Here is a 19,333-nt window from a genome sequence, read left to right on the forward strand (position 1 = left end):
TATGCCCAGGCAGCTGATAACAGCCACATGTAGGGTATTGCCGTACCCAGGAGAACCCACATTACAATTTAAGGGGTGTATATCTCCGGTGGCGCATGCTGGGCACACTATATTGGACACTGAAATGGCATATATATATATAAAATTGCAAATCTCACACTGCACCATCTGCTGCGCATTATCTTTTACACAGTACCTGTGGGGTCAAAATGCTTACTACACCTCTAGATGAATGTCTTAAGGGGTGTAGTTTTTAAAATGGGGTCACTTCTCGGGGGTTTCAACTGTACTGGTACCTCAGGGGCTTCTGCATACATGACTTAGCACCAGAAAAGCTCCAGTAGGCCAAATGGTGGTCCTTTTCTTCTGAGCCCTCCCATGGGCCCAAACGGCAGTTTATCACCACAAATGGGGTATTGCCGCACTAAGGACAAATTGGGCAACAAAATGGGGTATGTTGTTCCTTGTGAAAATAAGAAATTTTGATCAAAAATGACATCTTATTGGAAAAAATATCATTTTTTTAATTTCACAGCCCAATTCAAATAGGTGCTCTGAAAAAACTGTGCTGTCAAAATGATAACAAAAACCATAAATGAATTCCTTGAGGGGTGTAGTTTCTAAAATGGGGTCACTTCTGGTGGGTTTCCATTGTTTTGATACCTCTGGGCCTCTGCAAATGCGACATGGCACCCGAAAACCAATCCAGCAAAATCTGGACTCCAACAAACACATAGCGCTCCTTTCCGTCTGAGCCCTCCCATGGGCCCAAACGGCAGTTTATCACCACAAATAGGGTATTGCCGCACTATGGACAAATTGGGCAACAAAATGGGGTATGTTGTTCCCTGTGAAAATAAGAAATTTTGATAAAAAATGACATCTTATTGGAAAAAATATCATTTTTTTCATTTCACAGCCCAATTCAAATAGATGCTGTGAAAAAACTGTGCGGTCAAAATGATAACAAAAACCATAAATGAATTCCTTGAGGGGTGTAGTTTCCAAAATGGGGTCACTTCTGGTTGGTTTCCATTGCTTTGATACCTCTGGGCCTCTGCAAATGCGACATGGCACCCGAAAACCAATCCAGCAAAATCTGGACTCCAACAAACACATAGCGCTCCTTTCCGTCTGAGCCGTCCCATGGGCCCAAACGGCAGTTTATCACCACAAATGGGGTATTGCCGCACTATGGACAAATTGGGCAACAAAATGGGGTATGTTGTTCCCTGTGAAAATAAGAAATTTTGATCAAAAATGACATCTTATTGGAAAAAATATCATTTTTTTCATTTCACAGCCCAATTCAAATAGATGCTGTGAAAAAACTGTGCGGTCAAAATGATAACAAAAACCATAAATGAATTCCTTGAGGGGTGTAGTTTCCAAAATGGGGTCACTTCTGGTTGGTTTCCATTGCTTTGATACCTCTGGGCCTCTGCAAATGCGACATGGCACCCGAAAACCAATCCAGCAAAATCTGGACTCCAACAAACACATAGCGCTCCTTTCCGTCTGAGCCCTCCCATGGGCCCAAACGGCAGTTTATCACCACAAATGGGGTATTGCCGCACTAAGGACAAATTGGGCAACAAAATGGGGTATGTTGTTCCCTGTGAAAATAAGAAATTTTGATCAAAAATGACATCTTATTGGAAAAAATATCATTTTTTTCATTTCACAGCCCAATTCAAATAGATGCTGTGAAAAAACTGTGCGGTCAAAATGATAACAAAAACCATAAATGAATTCCTTGAGGGGTGTAATTTTCCAAAATGGGGTCACTTCTGGTGGGTTTCCATTGTTTTGATACCTCAACACCTCTTCAAACCTGGCATGCTGCCTAAAATATATTCTAATAAAAAAGAGGCCTCAAAATGCACTAGGTGCTTCTTTGCTTCTAGGGCTTGTGTTTGAGTCCACGAGCGCACTAGAGGCACATGTGGGACATTTCTAAAAACTGCAGAATCTGGACAATACATATTTAGTAGTATTTCTCTGGTAAAACCTTCTCTGTTACTAAAAAAAAAATTGAATAAAATTGAAATTCAGCAGAAAAAATGAAATTTGCAAATTTCATTTCCACTTTGCTTTAATTCCTGTGAAATGCCTGAAGGGTTAAAAAACTTTCTATATGCTGTTTTGAATACTTTGAGGGGTCTAGTTTTTAAAATGGGGTGTTTTATGGGGGTTTCTAATACATAGGCCCCTCAAATCCACTTCAGAACTGAACTGGCACCTTCAAAAAAAGGCTTTTGAAATTTTCTTAAGAATTTGAGAAATTGCTGTTTATGTTCTAAGCCTTGTAACGTCCAAGAAAAATAAAATAATGTTCAAAAAACGATGCCAATCTAAAGTAGACATATGGGAAATGTGAACTAGTAACTATTTTTGGTGGTATAACCGTCTGTTTTTCAAGCAGATACATTTAAACTCTGAAAAATGCTATTTTTTGTAAATTTTCTCTAAATTTTGCAATTTTTCACAAATAAAGACTGAATATATCGACCAAATTTTACCACAAACATGAAGCCCAAAGTGTCACGAGAAAACAATCTCAGAATCGCTTGGATAGGTTTAAGCATTCCGACGTTATTACCATATAAAGTGAAATATGTCAGATTTGAAAAATGGGCTCTGAGCCTTAAGGCCCAAACTAGGCTGCGTCCTTAAGGGGTTAAAAAACAATGTTGATAGTCCAGTCACTCCTGGAAAGAATGGCTGTAAAGATCAATGGAGTCCTAGTGTTTTAGACATGGCTTTGGAAAGTTTCCAGACATTTTTCTTCTTATCTGGAATTTCTTTTGATCACATAATTTGTGTTATTGTGGTATCCACTTATATATCATAGTTTGAATTCAACAGGGCTGGCTATGTTTAGCGGACTAAAGACTATTGCTACGTTTTATTTGGTGGATAGATTGAATTATGAAGGGTGCAGGTACATTTGCATAAGTGTTGAATAACTCTCTATTCCTTACATATCCTATCCTTCCTATGGAGTTATAAGTTAAAAGGTACTATTTACTCAGGTTGCCGATGTTCAGTCTGACAGATATGCAGTACTAGGCGACCCATGGACGAGACAAATACAATTAAATGATTGCAAGGTATATGTTGGAAGAATGATACATTGCCCGGCATGGGATATATTCTCTTCTGTTAGGTCTCCGTCTTTATGCTGACCTGGCGTTGCTATTTTATGGATACTAGACTGCATGTTTACATGTGATGACGTTAGTAGCAGATCGTTTTGTGATCTGTATGGGATACTAGTTACAACAGCTGTCTGGAGTATGTTGATGATACATAGCATGCTGCAAAATGGTTAATAGAAGAACAGTTGACATAAGATTGTTGCACTAGTCTCATTTCTTATCTTGTTTGCAAATTTTATGCCATGATACCGCAACAGCTGTTACAAATTCATGATCTCCAGCTGCTCATTTATACAATTGCAACGAATCACTAGATTCTAAGTTATTGATTTGGGGAGTCTTAGGACTACACAGTAGAATGCAGGCTTTCATGATGGTTAGCCCTGTTGGCATCTATTAATCTGTACATACTTATTTTACAAGTAGAGCTCTATTTTACTGGTGAAGCAGGATATACTAGCTAGAGGTGTAACATCTGTGGATCATTAGAAATTACAGGGTTTGGCCATTTATACCAGTAATGCCATTGTATTCTGTTGGGCTCATAAACATCTGCATAATCTTTTGCTGCATAAAGATCAGTAATCTGAGTATCTGATGTCGCCCCCTCCCCAACTGTAGAACCAAGTTGGAGAATAATGTAGGATGTGACTATGTGAACAAAGCATAACTTAAATTATATGTACGGCATTTTTTTTTTTTTTTTGGGCAAAGCTAGAATTTTTAAAGATGGGTCCCTTAAATGCACACTAACTTTTCAATAAGCTTTCCATAAATTAATGGTCTAAGCGAATATAAAAAGCTTTGTAATATATCTTAGATAAAAATGCCTCTATCTTCTCTTATCAGCCCCCCCCCCCCCCCCTCTTAACTGTTCACTCACTCTAAATGTACTGCTTTTTCCGTCTTAAGACAAGACAGACTATCATCTCACTAAAGGATTAGGCTACAGTAGTAAGTTGTTTCTCACCCCAGTGCTGGATTCACTGCTACACTGCTCATTACTGCTGTACAATCTCCTCCATGCTGCTGCAGCTTCTATATTTGTGATAGAGATCGGAGAGTAGGATTCTTTTCTTCTATGTCTGCAGTTTATAAAAGACATGACAGCAGTTAGTCTCCACCCACTGGCTCAGGGAAGACTCCGAATTCGGGAGAGAGACTGCAAAGGGGAAAACAACAAAAAAAAATTTTTAATACAAGTCACATAATGGCTAAAAATAGTGTTATTCCTCTTGTACACATAGATGACAGATTATTCTGAAAAGTCACCTGAAATGACAGGTATCCCAACAAAATGTTTATTTGTGTTTTTGTAATTGTACAACCATCTACTACCCCTCATCTCACTAGTATTTGCTGAGGATTGCTGGGAACTGGGTTGAAGACTAGACATAGTACAATATTTCAAGCCAGACCTAAATACAGATGTTAACAATTTGAACGTCTTGTTTGGAGTACAATTTTCTACCTTTAATAATGTAAACAGTTATTTCAGTAATGCCTATAATTTCTTTAATCGGGTCAGTTTATCTTCAATATGAATGATGTGGGTTATGTCTAAATTTCATTTTAGTTGGTTTAGAAAGTGTTTAAATTCAAGAACTGTCTCAACTTTTTTTATAGAATTGTACTGCAGCCTGGAAATGTCCAGGAAGGCAGACCTATCGCATATAGTTCTGCAAAATTCCTGCCAGTTACTTCGTTTACTACCTATATGTTCTTCCAGGGGTGACCACTCCACGAGCCAGTTACTTTGTATATATATATAAATATTAACGTAAAATATTAACGTGAAACAATAAAATTACTTTAGGGGTAGCACTACAGCCAAATTGGTACAACTCTAACCAGGGCTATATCTGCATGGAGTTTGTATATGGTTTTGAAGACCCGATTACTGGATTACCAACCACCAAACCACAAAAAATAAAGAGTACTTTTATCTTTAAAAGATGGTAGAAAAACCAAGCCACAGTCTTTCTTCATATCTGAAAATGTCCACAAGTGTTTCTGTCCATCCTTCCGCTGTGAGAAGACGACTCAACGCTAAGGGTCTGAAAGGATGTGTAGTTGTCAAGAAGCCTTTACTCAACTTTACACAGACCTCAACAAAAAAAGAGCATATACACTAGAACACAAAAACTGGACATCTGAAAGGTGAATTAAGGATTCATAGACCGAGGCAGCATGTATGACAACAAGGGAAGGAGACTGTCCACAACCATCATTCATTCATTGTGGGGGATCAGGGAATGTTTGAGGATGTGTAGTAACAACTGGAGTTTACAATGTATTTATTTGAAGGCATCCTGAAAGCTGACGAGTACAAACTAATTTTAATAAATCATTGAAAACATTTGAATACGAAAAAAATAATCGTATAGAAAAATAACCAAGGCCTCATTCACATCTGCATTGAAGGCTCTGTTAGAAGTGTCTGTCACAGATTTCATCAAAATATCGCAACATGCATTGCTATTTTGCCCGGTAACATAACAGAAACCCGACAGAACTTATTAAAGTAAATGGATTCCATGGGGCGCCGTTGGCGTCAGTTATGTAACTGATCCAGCACTTTCATCATAGGAACAGAAAAATGAAAATAGTGGAACAGAAAAATAGATATAACAATGGAGATGTGAAAAAGGGTGTGTTCACATGAGCGTTTGTTTCTGCTGAGGGGTTCCGTCTGAGATTTCCGTCGGGTTAACCCCCTCAGCGGAAACCTCAGCTTCCGTTTCCCTCACCATTGAACTCAATGGTGACGGAAACGTAGCTAATGGTTTCCGTCTGTCACCGTTGTGACAGGGTTCTGTCATTTTGGACGGAATCAAAAGCGTAGTCGACTTTCTCAATGTTGGTGGTTGTCATCCGCTTCTTTTCTCTTCAACTCTGATTGTTTAGGAGGATTGTATTGTATTACTCCAGTTTTGTTTTTCTGTTTTGAATGGTATAAATACAAGAAGTTGGGTGCGACATAGCGAGGATATCGGTATTTGTCCAGTATAAGCTTTTGTTGCATCAGAAGCTGTTTTTGGGCGAATAAGTAGGTGTCCATATAAATTTTTATCATGTGTGAAGAAGGTGTTTTGGCTCCCCATTAAAGGATGGAGGAACTGTCTTTAAACTCTCAACTTTTGGCAACAAGTCCAGCACAATTATGCAAGATTTCTTTCTTTCAGGCATATAATAACTCTCTGAAAAGGAATTTATTAACTTGCTTTGTCTGCTTTTCATGAAATCTAAAACATTGTTTTATTAGTGAGAGAACTGTCTGACCCCTAGGTGTATGCGCACATGTATTCAAAATCCTGGGCTTAAAGCAGATGTTACTGTCCTTGAAATTGCTGATATTCTAAAACATCTGTGACGCACATTTTCTCAATAGAAAGTCAGTCCATGATGTATAACATGTAAATGTGATCTGTAAGTATCTATCTTATAATGCCTAGTTTAATATAATATTTATGTATATGAGAAAATTAAACTTATTTGAGACAGAAGGATCTGTATCTCGTAGATCAGGATAAAAGCTAGAATTAATCTATTCAAAATGTGACATTGTCCGTAAATCAGAAATTTAGAGTGATCCAAAAAGTTTAGTATTTTTATGTTATTTTTACTTGGTGATATTAACATTTTGCTATTTAGTTAATACAGACATTTTTGTAAAGCTGACACAGGCTGTATAGCCTTATTGGTTCTCACCTTTGAAGTAGTAAATTCAGTCTATAACAAAGTGACAATTCACCGGGAAGCTCATAAAATGGCCTCTGCAACTGAATAGAAGAATGTCAATATCTCTTACGTAAATAAAACAGCAGTAACAAACTTTTGTCTACTGTGTAAGGCATCTTGTTGTGTGCACACATTTGTGGTATACGACGACGTATACGTTTTTAAAGTTACAAAAGCGTATGCATTTGTAACATACGCTTACATTTTTTTTTTGTATACGTTTTTATACGTTTGTGTCCGTTCTTACTTCTAAAAATGTATACTTTTTTTGTTCTTGAGCTAAATCAAACTTTTTAAAGTCAAGATTTCCCATATAGTGACAAATGTTTACGTTTTACGTATGCCAAGGTAGAGTTTTTGATTGCATATGTCGTCTATACATCGCCATTAACTTCAATATAAATAAAAATGTATACGTGTGGTATACGATTGGAAAAGTACTGAAAAGCATAGTAGACTATGCTTTTCAACAAATGGAAAAAAAAAGGATAGAACGTTAGCAAATAAAATGTATGTTCAAACTATACAATTAGGGCATCCGTCCTGACCATAGAAATCAATGTACACGCTGTGGTACACGGTTTAACACTGTTTTTTCATGTCAAACCGTGCAGTAAAAACGAAATGTGAACTTAGCCTTAAATGGAACAGTCAGATATTTATGCTGCCCTGTCTGAGGGCTGCATAAAGGAGTGACAGACATGCTGATTTCAGCATGCTTTCACTTATTAGTTAATGTTAAGTAGTTTAGGACAATTTAGAACTTATACTTGAGGCCGCAAGTATAAGTTCTAAATTCTCCTAAGCTACTAATGCTCTGTTCACACCTGCGTTCAGGTTTTCTGTTGCTCTGCTCTGTCATAGGAGCAGAACAACAAAAAAACAGAGCCACTGGATCGGTCACAAACCCACCACACCCGACGAGACTCATTGACTTTAATGGGTTCTGTTGGGTTTCCATCATGGGGTCCGGTGTTTTGTCAGACAAAATAGCACTGAAAGCTGCAATATTTTATTCTGTAAAAACGACTGAATCTGTGATGGAAGCCCTTAATGGCACCTGTGGCGCAAATGTGAACACAGCCTCTATTTTCACGACTTTATTAGATTTATGCTAATGAGTGTCTTAATGCCCAAGTGGGCGTGTTTTTACTTTCGACCAAGTGGGCATTGTGCAGAGGAGTGTATGACGCTGACCAATCAGCGTCATGCACTCCTCTCCATTCATTTAGTCAGCGCATGGGGATCCTGCTAGATCGCTATGCGCTGTCTTACACTAACACATTAACAATACTGAAGTGTTTAGACAGTGAATAGACATTCCACGGGATGTCTATTCACAAACTCTGCACTTCGTTATTCTGTCTGTGGTAGTTACAGCAGAGGAAGCGTAATCTCGCGAGATTACGCGGTAAATGACAGGTTACAACGAGATTATGCGTCCTCTGCTGTAACTACCACAGACAGAGTAACGAAGGGCAGAGATTGTGAATAGACATCCCGTGGAATGTCTATTCACTGTCTAAACACTTCAGTATCGTTAATGTGTTAGTATAAGACAGCACATAAGGATCTAACAGGATCCCTATGTGTTGACTAAATGAATGGAGAGGAGTACATGATGCTGATTGGCCAGCGTCATACACTCCCCTGTACAACGCCCACTTGGTCGAAAGTAAAAACACGCCCACTTGGGCATTAAGCAACTCATTAGCATAAATCTAAAATCGCTAATAAAGTGGTGAAAACAGATCGTTTTTTTTTAAATAAAAAGCACTGCTGTCACCTACATTATAGCGCCCATCTCCTTATGTAGGAGATAGGGCACTTATAATGTGGTGACAGAGCCTCTTTAACATTATCTATTAAGTGACAGCACGCCTCAGACAGGGCAGCATAAATCTCTGACCGATCCGCTTTAACTTCTAATTTACTTATAGCTTTCCACCCATAATCATAACATTGGACATATATAAGTAAAATTGGAAACTATAGAACACCTTTGGGTTTATTTTTGAAAAGTATTCTTAACCCTCTTATGTGATCTATTTACCTGCTGCCCATTAACCACAGTGTGCGGTGATATAAAAATTGATTTCCCCCCTTCCAGGAGTCCCTTGTATTGGTAAAACTGGATAGTTTCTAAGGAGTAAAAAAATACGTAATATTAGGAAACCTGAGTAAATATATAAGGTATTGAATTCTTGATTTAAAAACATGGTAACTCCCAGTTGTCAATTTATTCATACATTTCCAGGAATAATAACCGAGGAATGACAACGCAGAGTTTTTTCAACAGATTTGTTATTTCATGCAATACAAGTATTTACAAAAACAGACATGTCATGAGAGCGCACAAGTGCTCCTTACAGAATGCTGGTTTTCATTACCTGTATAATCCAAAAAGATGGTTTAATTTAATAACTTGTTGAACAATAATTGCAACCAAACATTTTGATATCGATCTTTCACATTGTTGTTGAACTTTTTCTTATTGACTTTGAACACATGATCTCCTTTCATGGTATGTGTTAAACCAGATGTGACCTTGGCCAGCAATTGATTTTGATATTTTGGTGGAGAATCTATTTAAAGACATTCAAAGTACAATATTGGGTCGAGTGCTTCCCACACTACCACATATTGCCTGGGGTTTCTTACTTTCTCTCTAGATGTTTTTTTTTTAAATACAGCATGGACCAGTAGTGTTTTGGCATTCATTCTAGTATGTGTATACATGTTGAAACAGAAGTCCTCTGGATGACTGTATACTGGAGTGTCAATAACCTTGCTGTAAAGTTTGTTGCATAGTAATATAATATATGGCCAAAAAGATAGATTAGAAGTGATCACTCTTATGCATCAAATAGACCTTACTTTTTCCCTTATTACTTTGTACTGTCTCAGGTTACAATTGAAGTAGTTGACGGAACAGACACAGATCCGGAAAATGAAATGCCAAAGGACAACAAGCCCAGCTGGCCAGTTCCATCACCTGACTGGAGGAGTTGGTGGCAGAGGTCATCAACACTACCCCGGATAAATTATGGAGGCCAGGATTACAAATATGACAGCACCACTGAGGATAGCAACTTCTTAAACCCTCTGAGTGGGTGGAACAGACAAGTTCCCAGTCACCGTACACTTGATCTGAAGGAACAGCCAGAGTATGGTAAGTTCACGTTACACAGCTCATCCTATGCACAGATGAGGGGGTCGGTAAAATACAGTTCATTGTATATTTCAGAAGATTGAAAAGGTGGGCTACTTTTTAAAACACTTATTGAGTTGATCGCCGCAGGTTCGGCTCCTGAAACCTCAATCAGCTGCAATCGCCAGGAAAAGTTGCGGCCAGCCACACAACTTTTCTTTTATCCAGTAAAACTTGTAATATAGTGTCGCTTTCATAGAGATGTCACTTCACATGACCACAGCAGCAAATCACTTCATGTCACAATAGTCACATGATTGGCCGCCACATGAAAATAGGACTAACCACGGGGAACCTTGACGGAACTCACAATATGTATAATATGGATTTTTATTTTATTTTTTACTGGCATCAAAGGGTTTTCCCTTGATGCCATAAAGGATATGCCATAAATGGCAGATAGATGCGGGTCCCACCTCTGGGACCCACACCTATCTCTAGAACGGGGCCCGCTAAACCATGTCCTATCTTTCTCTGTTCCCGCTACGACTTGTAATTTCCGACCATGTTAGTAGAAAACAGCGTAGCTCGCTGAGCCACGCTGTTTATGTAACTGACATTAATTTCTATGGGAGTTACGTAAACAGCATAGCTTAATGAGCTACGCTGTTTTCTACTTACATGGTCGGAAATTACAAGTCGCAGCAGGAACAGAGAAAGATAGGACGGGGTTTAGCGGACCCCATTCTAGAGATAATATGGGACCCACATCTATCTGACATTTATGGCATATCCTGTGGATATGCCATAAATGTCCCTGATGGTTTTAGAATTTAGAACATCCCATTTGTATGTGACAAGTCATGTTCTGTACTGACCGGCTTCATTGCATTCAAATATAATCACTATTTTATCTATACGTTATTATAAAGGTTATGTATTGGCTGCCAGTCCAATCAGTGATTTGATTACAAGTTTTTAGTTTGCTTTCCAGATATTGGCAGATGTTTAGGAGATAATGGTTAGAAAATAAATAAATGACTGCATTTCTTGTATCTTTAGAATAAAAGAAAACTGAAAACACGGAATTGTACAGATGATATGACGATTATAAAAACAAATAATTAAGTGCTTGTTGCTGTTTCTCCATAGATTATGCGGATGGAGAAGGAGACTGGAGCACTTGGTCTGTGTGCAGCGTTACATGCGGCAGTGGAAACCAGAAACGTACCAGGTCTTGCGGATACGCCTGCACAGCCACAGAGTCGAGGACGTGTGATATGCCAAATTGTCCCGGTATGTGAAAAAATTTTCAGACCTTAATATCTTAATGTAATGCATTTTTTCACCACCACAAAATATCATTGCCACTTCTTTAAAAATTAGGTGTACTTATGGGTATGTATCACAGACCTGTAAGCACAATGACCCATATTCTTCCTCCGAATATTTCTATTACGTGAGAACACCTCTGCAATACACATACACAAAATTAATGAATGGGGAAGAGGGGGGAGGTAGACCTCCAGCTCACCGTTTGGTTGTGTCTGAGTGCAGACAGCGCCCGGATTCCCGCGCGGCCAGCGGTACACAACAGGAAGAAAAAACAGAACCAAGATCCAGCGCTGGGTGTGCGTTAAAAAGGAACTCCTGTTCCAATTTTATTGGTATAACAAAGATAAAAATGATAGAACTATATGGAGTAGTTCTGTGGCAGAGTACAGGAATGAATGTTAGGTGAAGGATAGCAGTAAGCCCTGTTCAAATGTGCCTACGCGTTTCTGACACGTCTGTCCTTATTCATGGCATGCATGCCATGAATAAGGACACAGACGTGTCAGAAACGCGTAGGCACATTTGAACAGGGCTTACTGCTATCCTTCACCTAACATTCATTCCTGTACTCTGCCACAGAACTACTCCATATAGTTCTATCATTTTTATCTTTGTTATACCAATAAAATTGGAACAGGAGTTCCTTTTTAACGCACACCCAGCGCTGGATCTTGGTTCTGTTTTTTCTTTCTGCAATACACACTTTTTAAAAAATTATTATTATTTTTTTTTTTCTCATGGATTCCACCGCATGCGTAATACTCATGTGCATTAGACCTTATTGTTTGTGTGGCTAGTATGTTTTTTTTTAAAGAGAATGGTTACTTGGTTAGTGATCCAGGTTACTCAGAACACCTGGAAAATGTACATGCAGTTTATGGGCTCCTAAATTCTAGGGCTTGATATTTTGCTTCAAGCCCTAGTCTCCTGGAAGGATGCCACTATAAAACTACCAATGAAGTATAATAAGCCAATTATTTATTTGGTATGAGTTATGCCCCCCCTAAATATGGATCTGTGTAGTTACTAGGGCTGCCCACAGCTGTATTTTGGTCTGAAAAATGAAAATGAATCCAAGCTGAGAAAAGTAGAAAAATCCTTCCCAAAGTTATAAGTTCCTGCCGCATTTCATAGGGTCCACAGCATTATTCTGCCATTTTGCGCTCGTAACATTCACAGCACAGGTGGCACCTGGTGATCAGATTTTACACAGCAGCAGTGCAGGCGTAATGGAGGATTTGGTATAAAAATTTTATTTTATTTCTTCACTTAAAGTCCAGTACCACTTAATTCCTTTCAAATAAGTCATTTTTTGGCAGTTAAGGGCGTTTCCTAAAGTTGGTAAGAAAAGTGTAGCGTTTCATAACCAATGAGGTGTTTGTAATTAAAGTTCTGTGTGGTCTTTGAGCCTCTGAAGCTTTTACAAAGCTGCCATTTCCAGCACAATACATTTACAGTAAGTAAGATTTTATGGTTCACAGGATGCAGGGTTAACATTGATTTTTTTTTTTTTATATATACACATATTGCTGTCTTTGGCGAATGACTGAACATGTCTGGGTACAGTTAAGCAGCGCTGTACTTTATACCACCAATTACAAACGCAAAATTTGGTTTGTGTTTCTTTGTCAATGGCTTATTCACAAAAATAACATTACCATGACCGGAAATCTCACCAGTTTCAGTTCACTACACTAGTAGCTCATCTGCCATCTTCCGCCTGGTTTACATAATAGGGTATGGCTTGGCATCAACTCCCCTAGTTAAAGGTGTTATAGTTATAAGTTTAAACTGTTACATTTAATAAAATCAAAGAACTTGAGTTGTCCTTGTATGAAGTCTTTAAATCTTCTTGAAGAAAGATTGGTGACTACCAATATGGTCACCATTGAAGATCGCACAGGGGCTTTGCACAACAAGTCCTGAATAGAAAATCTGCCTAGTTATGCCGCAATATATTTGAAAAATTATTTTCCATATTCAGAAGTCTTGGGTTATGACAAAGCTGGACAACATTGGTTCCCACATCGGTTGTATAAAATGTAAAAAAAAAACAAAACAATTTAATATAATTAGGCAGTTACTTGTTTCTTTAGAAAAGTTTAGTGTTGCCCAAGTGACGTGCACATCTTCTTATATGGGTGATCACTTACGTGGGAGTCGTAATAGTGGTACAGACCAAACAATTCAAGGCTGGGAGAGAAACCCCAACACGTTTTTCACACGATGCTTCTCCGGGGGATTTATAGCTGATAGGTGCCTCTCCTTTCCCATTTATTTTTTAGTAGAAAGTGCAACTGTCCCAATTGAAAGAGATTTACGAAGATTCCTTTGGGTGCAACTATTTCATCCAATTCAAAAAAGCTGTGCCAGGACTCAACCCAGTGCATCTGCACAATGGATGTTACATTGGTACGCTTAAACACCTGCCACTGCCCAGTGGATGGCACAAATCTGTATAGAGAAAGGGAGGAAACCTCCAGCTCACCGGTTCTGCGTCTCCAGAAGTCTCGCTCGGATCCCCGCGACGGCATGCCATGACTAAGAACGCAGTCTGCGTTCGAAACGCGTAGGCTCGGGTACATACCCTGACTACTCCTGCCTAGAGACTGCGTCTCCTTCTCAATTTTAATGATATCTTCAATAAACATGGGAATTGCTCTTCCCTTTTAATTACCATCAGCGCTGGATCATCTTTTCCTCTCTCTTTGCCATGGCACAAATCTGTCTAGTTCCAGCCACAAAATGATGTCTTGATAAATGCTATTGTTTGCTGCCATTTGTTAGCCTTCGGCTTTTTATTTCACCTGACTTGAATTCGAAGGTTCAATGCCTGGGATGCAGGTGCCAGCGATGGCTTTAAGAATGAAGTCTAGCTTGTACAGTAAGGGGTATTTAAAATCGAAGTAACTTATTAGTGTTTGTTCTGAATAACCTTGTGCCCCTTACTCAATGAAAGCCATGCTTTGCCACCTGCTTTGATCTGTTTAAACCACCTGCAAATACTTGTGTGCAAAACAGATTTGTATGTGCACGTTATACAAGAAAGGTTGTAGCTGCTATTTATTAACTGGCTTTACTTCTTCTTTTCTGCAGGAATTGAAGACACATTTAGAACAGCCGCAACAGAAGTGAGTCTCCTTGCAGGGAATGAAGAATTTAATGCTACAAAGTTGTTTGGCGTTGGTAAGTGGTAAAATGTTCTTAAAGGAGTTATCTGCTTTGGACTAGCTTTTTATTGGCTGGGTCCATGATGTTAAGCTAACCACAAGGTGTCCCACAAGCAGGGGACCCCCAGTAATTTGTGAGTGAACTTTTTAGCAAGTGTTCAATTACCCTGCAGCGCCTCCACAGGGGAAACATAGCATTACACAGTGCCCATTAAAATCAAAAGGCTGTTCATGTAATGCAGGTACCTGTCGAGCCCTCCAGAGCGAGAGGTGCTCTTTGGATCCTGAATTCTTTATAGGGTATTTGAAAATAAATTTTCTAAACCGGACCAACCCTTTAAAGAGGCAAAATGTGTGCTTTGCACGCTTTTACACGTTAAAATATAAGATTGTTTACTAATTGTACTCTATTAACTAAAGACTAGTATAACAGATGCCAGTAAAAAGTTTCAGAACCCTGTAATTAGAGGGTTCCAGAATAGCATTGCATTAGGGTGATGGCACGTAGGTCGATCTAGTGCCAGTATCTTCTCCAACCTACAAGACACCATAGCAATGTATATAAAGTTTTTGAAGTATACAAAAATCATGGTAAGCTCACGGCCACTGGCTACTTGCTTTGCAATTTGCTGGTGCTTACGCCCATAGCAACCATACTAGTAGGATATGTCTGACAATTAACCATTTTGTGTTTACTACAGGTCTAGCTAACAACTGTAATGCTTCTTCCTCTTTGTTCCTAGATACTGACAGTTGTGAACGTTGGATGAACTGCAAAAGCGAATTCCTCAAAAAGTACATGCATAAAGTAGCCAACGATCTTCCAAGCTGTCCTTGCTCTTACCCTACAGAAGTAGCCTACAGCACCGCTGACATATATGACCGTATTAAACGGAAAGAATTTCGTTGGAAGGACGCAAGTGGTCCAAAGGAGAAACTTGAGATTTACAAGCCAACAGCAAGATACTGCATACGGTCAATGCTTTCTTTGGAGAGCACAACTCTGGCTGCCCAGCACTGTTGTTTTGATGATAGCATGCAACTAATCACCCGGGGTAAAGGTGCAGGGACCCCAAATCTGATCAGCATAGAGTTTTCTGCAGAACTACATTACAAAGTAGACATATTACCATGGATCATGTGCAAAGGTGACTGGAGTCGGTATAATGAGGTGCGACCTCCAAACAATGGACAAAAATGTACGGAGAACCCCTCAGAAGAAGACTATGTGAAACAGTTCCAAGAAGCTCAAGAATTCTAGACACTTGCCCTGATGGCTAGATATTTATAGCAAGATGGAGTTACCATTTTAGTGCATGTGTCTTGTGTACTGTGAGGTGTACAAGACTGATGCAAAAGTCTACCTTGTTTGTAACCAATGCGGATACATATCTCTATCTAGATTACCCCTAGGAATCTCTATAAAAATTTGTCCGATAGCAATTTTTTATCTGGATCCTGTGAATTATTTACATTATGAAATTTTGCTTATACAGACCATGTTGAAGCTGGAGCTCTGTGTAGAAGACAGTAACCGCTTTTGGAGTGTTATTATTATTGCAACACATGACCTGCCGTTGCCTGCTACTGCATAGACCGCTTGTGATGCTGCGCAATAGCCAGATAGTCTTCCAGTTGCAGTACAACTGAGTGTGATTTATTGTATGTTGCCCTAGCTTTAAGGACTACATGGGCAGTTCATGTATATGGCCCATAAAGCCTCTTTGCCCCTGCACATTTTTATATAAACGTACTCTAAAGATGCCCTTACAATCATAATATTTTTGCACGGATATGACTGTCTAATATAGGCAATTGAATATTCCACCGTCCTTCCATTCGTAACGCAAAATTACAAAGGATAGGAATTTTATTTTTATTTTTATTATTACTCCCAAGTAAAGCTCCATTTACATTACGGTTTTTCCCTAGATTTACCATGTACGCCATGAAAACTAATGACGTACACGCTAAATGTATCCGTAGGTTAACATTAGCTCGATGGAAGCTTTTGGCCTCCGCATTTGCTTAATATTCCATATTATATTTTTTGTGGTATATTGACAAATTATATTGAACTGCGCTACTCCATACAACGAAATCCTGTAAAAACATGTAAACGTGCAGTAAATGTCTTTTTAACATGGGTGACTGATGCCACTCTATCTGTTTAACATATACGTCATGAAATGCTCATGATATATATGTTAAACAGATGCTCTAATAGTCTATCGGTGGCATCCATCACCCATAGTATATTATGGCATAAATTTAACGTATATGTTGTAAAAAGCTCATGATGTATATGCTTAACTGATGCAATTATAGCCTATGGGAGATAGATACCACTGTTAAGCATCCATCACAGCCTAGGTTTTAACGTATATGTCGCCAGCTTTTACTGGTGTATGTTAAACCTAGGCCAAAAAACTTAATGTGAATGAGGCCTAAGCCGTTATGGAGGATCTGACAAACACTCACCCTCTTCCTCTATTAATATATGTAAAATTGCCTGACCTGAATGGGATTGGGGTGATGATATTTACAGTTCCCATTGAAATGAATGGGATGGACCTGTTAGGTCCTCCCGAGTGAGCAATGCTCTCTGCTTTGGTTAATAGATGAGAACCATCTGTTAACTCACAATTGGGCATTTGAAAATGGGTTTTCTAAATCAGACCACCCCTTTAATAGTTTACAGACTTCCATGTAAAAGTGATGAGGCTTCTGTTGGGGTCAGGCCGATAGACTTTGCTCACCACATTTCATCCATCATGTCATCCTAAATCAGGAACTCAAGTTGTCTTATATTAACAAGCTATTAATAACATTGTCACATATATTAAAGCTCTCACTTATTATGTTATCGAAAACAAAATGGTGGAGAGTTATTATAAAAACAGTGGTGTATTTTATAGTGACCAATCAAATTACGACTACGTTTTGTAAGATATATATTTTAAAGTAAAAAAGTACTTGAGTGATTGCTGTAAACAAAGGAGAGTCCGACTTCAATATCTTTCCAAATGGATTATTGGACTGGAAGACTGCTGTGTGTGGTAAAAATCCTCTTTCTTGTCTGTCAAACTATCTTTCAATATATTTATGACTAGCGTTCATAGCTCTTATATTTAAAGTGACTTGTATTACAGATTTAGTGGTTTTCAATGGAGCTTCCTTTTCTTTGGATCTGATTGGGATAAAAAGTTATTATCCATACCTTAGGGCTTTAAAGATGGGGCTTTTAAAAACTTTTTGGTGTTTTTTTTTTAATGAGAATCCTTCTTATTCTAATGGGTAACCTATAGCATGCTACCTTTTTCCCCCCAAATGGACACCATGGTTATTTATACACAATTGGAGGAATTCAGGGTAGCTCATTACATGTGACCTTTTTTTTCAGGGACTAAAAATGTTAAGAAAAGTGGCACTTTCTCAAAAAGACAGTGTTTTGTCTTGTTCTATGTTAATATGGTGTTTAGGCCTCACATTTATTTTTTATTTTTGGGCAGGTATCAACCAAATGGCGTTTAAAAGAAAAAATTATTTGAAGAGCGTGTGGGGTTCATGTTATTGCTGTTTACAAATACTACAATATTTTTGTAAAGTATTTATTACGTTGTAGTTATATCATGCATTGTGCATGTCTATTGTATTGTGTTTTTTTTTGTTTTTGCTTTGTTTTTATTTTCCTCTGTTGGAATGTGATCACAAATGTGGGAGATAACCACAAAGTTTGAAGCTGGTCATCTGTTATTTTTGATGTCCATTAAGAAGGCAATGCTAAATAAATTCACCCAAAGAGTTGTTTTTTTTTTTTCCTTCCTATAGTTTTTTTGTTTGATTTAACTTCTCCAAATGGTTTTCTTTATTATAATAATAATTAAAAAAAAAAATAGGAACCTCTTCAAAAATACATTTTATAGTAAATGGCTTAACTTTGAGTCAAGGTCTAAGGCTCTGTAGACCTTTTTAACTCAGACTAAGCTGACCTGGTTAGCAGTATGAAGTACCAAACGTACAGCTCTGGTACTCATTGAATAATCCTCTGTCCAAATCTGCATTATGGCTTCCGTTTATAATGTCAACTGCGACGCAGTGCCCTATCCGTCGTATGATGGATACTACCAGCGCCTAACAGACCTTATTGACTTAAAACAGGTTCTGTTTCAGATTTGGTTAGATTTGACTGATACGATAACAGAACCCAACGGACCCCATTAGAAGTCAATTAGGACCGTTGGGTGCCAGTGGTATAATATGTAAGATTGATCCGGCACTGCATCATGGTTTCTGTTATAAACAAAAGTCACAACGCAGAGTTAAACAGAGACTTACACATGGAGCACCAGAGTTGTACTATTGGTTCTTCAACTCAGAACAAGTTGACCTGGGTAGTAATCTGAAGTCCAGAAGACATGCCTTCAGATAGGAATCTGGGTTTGGAAAACACCATAAATTGCAGTATGTGATGGCAATATTATTTGCTCTTTATGTAGATTTACAAATCTGAGCATTTAAAGTAAACCACTGGATCTGAGCCTGTTCTGTGAGATTGTGAAAAATTTCCTTAAAGAAGGAAAAGGTTTTCCTAATCTCACAGGACAGGACCCTCACTTAAATGCAGGCTCATTCATGGTTTACAAAACCCCATTCACATTTTCAATGGAAAAGTCTGCCTCATGTCGTTTACTTTTGCCACAGATTTTAACCATGGTAGTTCTATAAATTTCAAGAGTATGATATTTATAGGGGTTATATCCTATATAATCTTG

The 19,333-nt window shown here is 38.4% G+C and overlaps 1 protein-coding gene across 1 annotated transcript in view; it reads left to right on the forward strand.

Moving 5' to 3' along the window:
* The window catches only part of ISM1 (isthmin 1), a 46,457-nt gene extending 28,102 nt beyond the window's left edge, over positions 1–18,355 (forward strand). The window contains exons 3-6 of the mRNA XM_075864533.1: positions 9,810–10,074; positions 11,206–11,349; positions 14,485–14,574; positions 15,302–18,355. Of these exons, the coding sequence (XP_075720648.1) occupies positions 9,810–10,074; positions 11,206–11,349; positions 14,485–14,574; positions 15,302–15,819 (1,017 nt within the window). The 3' untranslated portion in view covers positions 15,820–18,355. The remainder of the gene's footprint in view (positions 1–9,809; positions 10,075–11,205; positions 11,350–14,484; positions 14,575–15,301) is intronic.
* The last annotated feature ends 978 nt before the right edge of the window (positions 18,356–19,333 follow it).

The sequence above is a fragment of the Rhinoderma darwinii genome, chromosome 4 (assembly GCF_050947455.1).
Source record: "Rhinoderma darwinii isolate aRhiDar2 chromosome 4, aRhiDar2.hap1, whole genome shotgun sequence".
Lineage (NCBI taxonomy): Eukaryota > Metazoa > Chordata > Amphibia > Anura > Rhinodermatidae > Rhinoderma > Rhinoderma darwinii.